Here is a 9,391-nt window from a genome sequence, read left to right as displayed (position 1 = left end):
TCTTCTTCAATTGCTGCTAAATTAAAAAGATCAAATTGACTTATCCCACTTTTTGATTTCATTTAAACAAAAGCCATTTAAACATGGCATGTTTAGAGTGTTTAAGGACAGACGTGAAGAGGAGCTAATCCCAGAACCATTTGAAGTCTTAGAAAATAAAACAAACTGAGCAACCTGATTATTCACAAATAGGTCAGGGGAGCTGTCGTCTAGGCAGCAGTGTTGACAGTAGTCAGAGGATATCTCATGTTACCCGTGACCTCCTGGGTCGTCAAGAGAATTTTTTGTGTTTAAGTTAGCCATACACAAGTCTGTGCAAAAGGACAATGTTTATTCCATTATCAAAAATGATTCACAGACTACATTTCAAATCAAATAATCTTATGGAAGAGTTTATGCAGATAATTAAGTCAATGTTTTGTTTTTTTCACAAAATCTGAAACACGTGGATGCATTTCTTTCTCTACTGATGAACTCAATCCTTTCTGCAGCTCACTTTTCTGTCCGAGTATCACATTTCCAATTTTGGCTCTGGCCTGATTTCTTCATCCATTGTTCATTATTACTTGACCGGCAGAGAGCCGTGTCAGTTTCAAAATTTGACACCCATTATTCGCCTGTGCACAGACATACTAGACACAGACACCAGCCCATTAGGCAAGCTTCCTGCCTCATCGAGTGAGAACACTACCGAGGGCAACTGTAATCGTCTCTTACGATAATCAACCACGCACTAATTCAGCTACTCTGACACTGTTGCATAACGTTAGCCATTAAATAACAGTTCAGCTAAGTCAGTGAGAGGAATTAGAAGTCCTGCATGCAAAGGGTTGTGGAGAAAACGGAGAGGAAAACACTGGTCCTCTAAGTAGGGAGGTAGGGCTCAAGATAATCGGATAATGGAAGAACAGCCGAGCAGGTTTTCTCATTGCTGGAGTGGATTGTAAGACGAGTAGTATGACTAAGTGGAGGGTTGGATGGCGCAGGTTTTATAGGGATGATGTTCTGACTGAAGGCCCTTTGTTTCTTTGTGCCATACTAACTCTGTGGCAATGCTATTGAACAGCTCAGACTAGAAAGGCAAACGTTTAAGAGCTCATTTTAATCACATTTCCAAAATCCAAACTTCTTTATTTTCATGTGAATTTGAGGATTTTTTTAAAAGTGGGTAAAAAAATAATAATTGTCTTTGATTGTCATTCCAGGTTATCATTCCCACTATTCAGATAATGAAGGAAGGCAGGTTTTTTTTTTTTTCTTTTTTTACATATTTTGCAAACCACCATAACAACTGTATAAAATAACTTTGCAGAAACAAATCAGTGAATCTGTCAAACAAGAGATATTATTCATTCATAGTTACTTGAGATTTTTTTTTAAAACTGGGAAATCCAAAAAACACTTAAATTTTACAATAATTACAAGCTGCATTGACTTTTTTTCAAAGACAAGAAGGAAAGTGCTAAACAATCCACCAACAGGCACATCCGTGAACAAAGAAACAATCAGTACCAATAAAGCCCTTGTTATACTGGACATGTCAGCATGTTAGAACACAAATGTCTGAACCACTTTCTTCACAGTCCCCTAGTATACAGTCTGTGAAATGTCCATGGGTGCCAATGTGTAAAGGTAGCCGATAACTGTCCGAAGCAATTGGGCAGGTTGTTGATGTTGTTCACCTTGGGTTTCCCGACTTCATATTCTTTTTTGTGTATTGCTTCCAGTCCTATATTGATCTTGTGGATATGTCCAAATACATGATATTGCGATACCAATGACAGATGAGTCCTTCTCCTTTTGCACTTTCTACCCAGACGTCCAGACGACCTTCATGAGAATATCCAGTAGATCAGAGTGCGTCAGACGTTGATAATCTCTTGCTGTGAGCTGGTTGTAATGATATGCATTTCAGTAAGCTTTTGATGTCTGCAGAAAAACAGTTGGTGCAGAGAGTAAGAGAGGCCAACTACTTTAGCTATAACCCATAGGCTATCATCTAAAGTCGTTTTAGTGTTTTTAACACTTTTTTTAGTCCTAAAAAATGTGCTGTTTTTCCAAGAAGCTTTATCATTTTGACTTTGTTAGACGATAGCAGATGACTTCAGAGAATGTCAAGTTAAGAGATGGAGCTTGATAAGAGGTAAAACTGACACCAAACTCGAGTGAACAAATACATCTATGCCGTACTTAACCTGTTCAGGGGCATTTCATATTCTTCAGTTAATCAGATATGATGATTCCAATGTATGAATTATCACTTACATTGCTGAATTGTGATGTTATAGTATGGTATTGTGTGTTCCCATCTGATAACTCCTCCTTCAGAGGAACAGCGGTTTGAAAAACCTGCCCTCATACATGCAATTAACCATGACCTGCATTACAGGTGCTGGTATTGCCAGCACTTGTAATTCACTTTGTTGTCATCATCTTCTGCTTTAGTTAACTAACGTGCAGCGTGCCAAGTCCCCACTTAATGCTCCAACTCTTAAGCTGATGGTACTCTTAAGCTCTTCCTCAACAGGCCTACTTCTGCTGTTTCTCAGTTTAGATTTTGAGCAGTCCAAGCTTTCTGAGTGCTTCCCTTCGATCAGCTCCCATTCCAGGCACCACCATCACGGTATATGGGACTGTGTTTGATGGCTTGTTGGGTGCAGGCTGAGCTGCGGTGGAGTTAACAGGCTTGGTGGCTGTGTTGTGTTGCAGTTCAGTACAGTTTCCACTACTTCTGTGGTTGTCCAATGTATTTGAGCGCCCCAGCCTATCTGGCTTCACTCCATTGGATTGGTTTGGATTTGAGACAAACACAGGCTGTTGTTCTTGTCTGGAGTAGTGATGGAAACTGGCACTGCTCTGTAAAGGCTTGGCCTTCGGCTCTGCTCGCACTTGAGAATGACTAAACGATGGGCTTCTTGATGGGTTACCATAGGACGGACCTTTCGTCATTCCACCAGATGTTCTATCTAAAGAAGAGAGAGATTCAGGGGGAGACAGAGTTGCTGCTGGCTTTTCTGGCTCTTGGTCTTTTAGTAAGCCCAGTTTCTGCAAAGCTTCCTGTCTCACAACCTTGGGATCTGTTACATGTTTGCTATTGTATGATGAGACTTTAATGGATGCTTCCTTTTGTGTTTTCACACATATGTTGGCAGGAATCTTTTTGGGTTTCGGGGCCACAACTGGAGGACTCGTCTTAGATAGAGAAACCTCCGGGTGGAATCTGACGGACTTTGGAGGGTTACAGAGGTTTTGGCTTTCCACTGTGACAGGAAGTCGCTTGTCTGATTCGATAGTATGATCAATTGTGGGACATAATGGTGTCTTCTTTGTTGAGGCACTCCTTCGAAGGTAAAATAGTGCCTCATAGGACAGAGGACCTCTAGGTAAAGGAGCTTCAGCGGTCTTAACTGGGTAGTCCCTGGGTTTGGTGGGAGGAGATATCGCAACATTAACCTCCAAAGGTACTTGCTGAGCAACAGGTTTCTGAATGTGCTGGTGACCAAGTTCTTTACTTGTAGGAGTGACCTGAGCCTTAGAGGTAAATTTTCTGTCTGTGGGTACAGTACATGGAGAGCTGCTTGCCACAACAAGAGGTATAGGAACCAGATAGCGCTGCATGGGTTTGACGTCACCGTTTTCCTTTACGGGTTCTTCATAGGCATGTTTAGGAGAATCTGAAAGACAAACAAGCACCTGTTCATGTCTAGAAACTTACCTCTCTACAAAGCATTTAATTGACTATTGTTAAGCTAATTCTACATTAGTGCCCAGGGATTAACTCACTCTTGAGCTTGTTTTTGTTCATGGAGGCTGAGAGGTCGGCCACTTCGGTTGCAAGGTTGCCAGCAATGGGCAGTTGGTCAGGTTCATCATTGGAGAGTCCACTGTCCTCCTCGGTGTCCAAAGACTCAATCGTCTCCTCCAAAAACATGAGACAGGCCTTCTCTTCAGCAGACAGGTGCTCCATACTATCATCACTCTGAAATACATCAAAGTAGGCTCTCTATTAGACAAAAAAAAATCTACAATGAGATGTCCCAAAAGTAGGACTCATAGGATTCTCCAGTTCACCAGGGTAAGGTCAGTTACTTACAAAGCCAGAGTTGGCGCTGACGACGCTGTCACAGCTTCCAGCACTGTCCATGCCATTCATCGTCTCCAATTCAAAGCCACCTGGCCAGGTATCACTTTTAGGCATCTTGGGGTCCTGCTTGTCCAAGGGTTGGGAACAAATGTTCTGTTTCACTCTGTGAAGAGAATACACAAATAAGTCAAATGGGTTAGTTTGTCTGTTTACTTAAACTCTTAAGTGATCCGTCACCCCAAAACCAGGGTACAAAACCAAACTGTGACCTCTGTGAAGCGTTACACCCCTTCTGTTGAGCCTTTAAAAGAGCCACATTGGCAGTTGTTTATGATATTTTTTCAGCTGTTTTTTTCCATAAGTTGGTGGATTTCTAAATAATGAAAATGTCTATGGAAACGCCATCAAAATATCACAACTGCGTACCTAAAGTTTGTGCACAACCTCAAATATTCGGAAACTGGATACCCTTTATGCTGATTAGAAACTGGCACTGCAACAGAAGGTTAGCACTAGGAAACAGAGCTACGGTAAGGGGTAAGCAAAAACCTTACTCAGTATTTCAAGACTATACAATAAGTTTAATTAGACTCTTCAGAATTTTCGAGGATGCTTTAACAGACCGTTGACAACCGCTAATCTCAAACCTTTTGCCACAGGAAAATCTTTCAGCTTCAAATAAAGTTTGGCTTCCTCTATAAATGGACTCCCTATAAATAAATGACAGATCAAAATCAACCGTTTGGCTTGGAGTCAAGTGAGCTTTGTTTTTGAACAGTAATCAGCACCACAGGGGGGAACTAAACAGACAGATCAGGCTCATCTGTGTTCACTATTAGCTCAGGATTACATCTATACTATTTCCAACATGTAAAGATAACTCAGAGTTATGTCAACCAAGGATTTAAATATTTTTAGCCTCTACTTAACATAGTGGTTGGCAGTGTTGGGCTGCTTACTACTGCATGTCCTGCTTTTGTTTTTCTTTTTTTCGGGAGCACTTAACTTCCATAAAACTTTTCCATAAACTTCCATAAAAAAGACGTTTGCTCAATTTGGGATTATATTTTTTCCATTTGTCCTTTCCTTCAAATAAACTACACTTAATTATGCTAAAGTTCATATTTGTATTCTTTTGTAGATTATAAAATGTAAACTTAATTCATTCTACCTTTTTGAGAACCTTGTATATATATATATTTTTTTAATTAAGATAAAAGATTTTTGTATGCACTGCCAGGGAGCTAAGGTAAGGAACGTAGCGGAAGAAATGGCAGAAGAGATACTTGCATAGTAATTTGACGGGGCTAAAAAAGCCACAATGCTATGCAAAAGTAGACTATTGTGTCATTTAGCCTGTGGACTTTTAAGTGGCCCAGTTGAATTGGTGTGCTGATATCTCCTCTTCCATTTATTCAGCTAAAGTTATACCAGAGCAGAAACTTAAAATTTTAAAATTGTGAAAACACTCCTAAAAAGTGATGTATTACTTTTGATCGTATATACCTATACAGTCATCTATAGTCATCTACGTTTCTGACAGGTCTTTGTTACGATCCATGCTCACAACTTAATATCTTTGCAACCATAGTTAACAAGAATGTAAAGGGTTTCTATTATATTCAGTAAATTTTCCAAATAACCACAATGGTCTTTTCAAACTGGATTTGTTTACATAGACAGACAATATATGACTCATCAAGCTAGTTCTTTTAGGTTTCTAAATTGCTCACTCTCACACGTAGCATCCTGTGTAACCATGTGGTGTATGATACATGCTCATGAGCTCTCTGATGAATGAACAGCCTCGCTCTCAGAAGGATGACCAGCTATCGTAGCTTAGTTTGCTCCTGAAAGATATGTAACTAGTCGTCCTCACTACATGTGACTCAGATTACAGCACACATGCCACTCCTAATCTTCTCAACGGGGATCAGTTTCAGAGGGAGTGGAGGGCAGCAGAATCCATCACCTGAACGCTACGTGATATATCTAATTTGACCACGTTGTCCTCATGGAACAGTGTAACTCAAGGACAATATAAAACTGAGTGTATGTTCTTCCACAGACATTACCACTCATGATAATGAAAACATCGCGATAGTAAAATGCACCATCAGACAATTTGGTTGTATAATATTTAAAACAATAACCGTTAGCACTTTTCTTCACTAAAAGATATTTAAAGATTCCTTCAGATGAATTACATTTAGCAGAATTAAAGAACATTTTCAAGTATCTTCCTGATGTTGCCATCTACCAAAGCAGAGGATAATGCACCATCGTTTTCTACTGTAATTGTAGAAATGGAGCATGAGGTTAAGTATAAAGAAACCTCTGTCTGATGTGAGTGAAAGAATGTCTGTTTTCCCCTCTTTTGGATAAGTTTCAACACCTGAAAGGCAAGGACAGGGAACCAGGTCGAGAGGCACAAAAGCACTCCTGTTCACTGTTCATGCTTTGCTGTGTTATTCCATCCCTGTAAAATTTGAAAGCCTCTATCACCTGATAAACCTAGGAAATGACCCCCACTGCACGCAGGTCAGCGTGGGAATCTTAAAAGAGTAAACTCTGACATAACATTTATTGTCTTTTAATGTGACACAATCTGGGTTGCAGATCATGCAAGTAACAAAAGCAGCTGCTGTGGCCTGCAGGTCACTGAAACACTTTGCAGAATTTAATATTTCAAATTTAAATTGTAATCAAATTTCCCTTTTGCTTAGTATAAAGTATTATGTCCTGCATTGTCAAGTGTGTGGTTTGACTTTCGCTTTCTCATTTTCCTAACATAAAGCTCAGACTAAAGGGACATTAGTTAGTCATTAACTCTGGTAGAGGTAGAGAACATCTTAAACGCAGCTAAAAATGCATCATAATGTTATCTCTATATAGATACGCCTATCTATAAAGGAGCAACTGCCACAAACACAGACCTATCTTATAGATTCAACAGAACTGTAAATCAGAGGTCGAGGTAATAAATGTAACTGTATGTTTGGTCCAATGACACAGTTGCAGTTTTGTTTTGATGTTTCTATGAAGGAGCAACTGACAAATGTTTTATCCTTTATGCTTTAAGATTATGCAACTTTTTTAAACGTTTATTTCAACCCTTCTTACCTGGCCTTCAAGCCCTTACCTTTAGATTACCTAAGTATATATGCACTATGTCCAATGTACTATTCAATAAAGGCATTCCCTATAAAATATACAAAACATCTTCATCGGAAGATGTGGTGCAAGAATTACACTTTTTCTCTCAGTCCAGTTAGACAACTAAAACTGGTTTGCAAATAATATAAAAGCAAACTAAACACTGCAAATATTAAATATAAAAATAAATAAAAGCAGTTCATATAGAATAACAACTAAATCTACTATATTATATCTGTATGATATTGCACACAAATGTGACGTCAGAGATTATCATAATTATTGAATAACAAAATTATTACCAAACTCAGATTACCATAGTTTATCTTGAGATATAGATTGATATCATTAACGTCATGTGCGCAATAGTTTAACCTTTGTATTAATAGTAAAAAAAATAAAAATAAAAATAAAATATCAAAGAAGTGTTTTAACAACCTTGAAGCAGATTTAATTTACGACAAAGATATTATCGGTATGAACTGTAATAGTTGGCCACATACCTGTTTTAATCTCCCTGCTTCAGTCGGCTGTCCATCTTCTGCTTCTTGTTCAAGTGAAGACGTTGAGTGAGCGGCTAGAAGATACCTGCATGAAGGACTTTGCGCTCCAACCTTTTTAGCCAATCAGAGAGCAGCATTCTACCTAAGACGCGCGTCGCCATGGTAACGTCAACTGCTGTAATCTGCTAATCGGCACCGAGCTTCCATTATAAGGCTCGTGACCGAAAGATACCTCGTTATTACCGTAAGAAATATGAACGGATTAATGCTAGATACGTTTTTTATTTATTCAAATGTGACATTAAGTTTACGTGAGCTTGTTGCTATAGTAACCAGTGTAAACAGTATCAAGAACAGCATACGTGTGGCGTCACCTTTTAACACCTCTTTCAACATATTTTTCTGAAGATAATTAAACAAGAAAGGCCTATATTCATGAAATATTTGCCATTTTATAATAAAAATAAATTTAGCTGGCAATGGATTAAAAGTACAATCTTTACTTCTGAAAAGGTACATCTGATGTATGTAAGTAAAATACTTCAGTTAATGTAACTGTATAATGGCAAGTTTAAGTATTCCTAATGCTCATGTTTGAAAACTAATTAGATAAAGGATCAATTCAAACTGAAGGCTCATTGGAATGAGATCTTGGTCAGGAAAAGTAGCAGACATAAAGACATTGTGACAATTCTCTGTTAAAGTTAGAACTGGTGCAAACTATTACATTTGTTATCGATTAATGAGCAGAGATTTCTCAATGAATCAATGACTAAGTGCATATATTTTCAGAAAATGCATATTATTCAAACGCAGGTTTTACCAGATCAACAATCCAAAACCTGAATATTAAAATGTGTATCACATATTGAGAAGCTGAAAACATGTTTTCTCCAAATATCCCATTAAAGTATTGAATGAAAATCAGAAAAGTTAAATCGACAGTTGTGCGTGTTCATACCAAGTTTGATTGGCACGTCAGCAAACATATCAGAATGTTTTACATCCAAAAAATTAAACGGACAATTAAAAAGTTTTGAATTCCAAAGGAACAAGCAAGAAATAAAAGTCTCAAGTCTTTGCTACTCTCAGGAGAAGCAGCACATACCAACACAAATAATGCAACAGTGTGTAGGTTTATTGATGTCCTGACATGCATTCATTTCACCTGAGATTTTAAAATGATATGAACTGAATTTGATTAGTGTTAAGAATAAGCACTAATGCAAATCAAGTGAATTTTTAAAACAAAATGTAAATGTTGGCAATAATAAAGAAGCAATGACCTATACCCCTCATTACTGTAGATTATAAAACACGTTGATTTAACCTGGAAATGTTACGTGTACTATTGGCTTCCTTTCATTGGCAGTGTTGGCTGCTACAGTTGGTCAAACAGCCAGTGAACAAATCTTAGATCCTATTAAGAGGGGCAGACATTTCCTAAAATAACATGAAGGGAGTGTAATCCCTCGACGATGGCACACATCAGTGTTGTTTAAGCAACACAGTTTTATTTCCACTGGCCTTGAATTGTCACTGGAGGTTATAAATAATCATTTCATGTGGGTGTTCAGGATGATAAGCTGGAACAAACTATTAACATCTTTAGAAAGACATAAGTTAAATAAAGTTGATACAAAACGAC

At 38.2% G+C, this 9,391-nt stretch overlaps 1 protein-coding gene across 1 annotated transcript; it reads right to left on the bottom strand.

Moving 5' to 3' along the window:
• Positions 1-2,039: 2,039 nt before the first annotated feature.
• On the bottom strand, positions 2,040-7,824 carry zgc:158258 (uncharacterized protein LOC791186 homolog). The gene is made up of 4 exons (XM_061041145.1): positions 7,744-7,824; positions 4,094-4,247; positions 3,784-3,979; positions 2,040-3,674 (listed from the first exon to the last, which is right to left on the bottom strand). The coding sequence occupies exons 2-4, from the start codon at positions 4,196-4,198 to the stop codon at positions 2,551-2,553; spliced, it is 1,425 nt and encodes a 474-aa protein (XP_060897128.1). The 5' UTR covers positions 4,199-4,247; positions 7,744-7,824; the 3' UTR covers positions 2,040-2,550.
• Between the last annotated feature and the right edge of the window lie 1,567 nt (positions 7,825-9,391).

The sequence above is a fragment of the Labrus mixtus genome, chromosome 7 (genome assembly GCF_963584025.1).
Source record: "Labrus mixtus chromosome 7, fLabMix1.1, whole genome shotgun sequence".
NCBI classification, from domain to species: domain Eukaryota; kingdom Metazoa; phylum Chordata; class Actinopteri; order Labriformes; family Labridae; genus Labrus; species Labrus mixtus.
The sequence above is the reverse complement of the archived record's forward strand: the minus strand, read 5'-3'. Positions and strand labels throughout refer to the sequence as shown.

What these genes read in the sequence shown, in the direction of transcription:
- zgc:158258 (XM_061041145.1), bottom strand. Translation starts at nt 4,198, where the DNA reads ATGCCTAAAAGTGATACCTGGCCAGGTGGCTTTGAATTGGAGACGATG. An exon ending in TCAGCGCCAACTCTGGCTTT is followed by an intron (nt 3,980 to 4,093) that starts GTAAGTAACTGA and finishes GATGTATTTCAG; the next exon opens with AGTGATGATAGTATGGAGCA. An exon ending in GAACAAAAACAAGCTCAAGA is followed by an intron (nt 3,675 to 3,783) that starts GTGAGTTAATCC and finishes TTTGTCTTTCAG; the next exon opens with ATTCTCCTAAACATGCCTAT.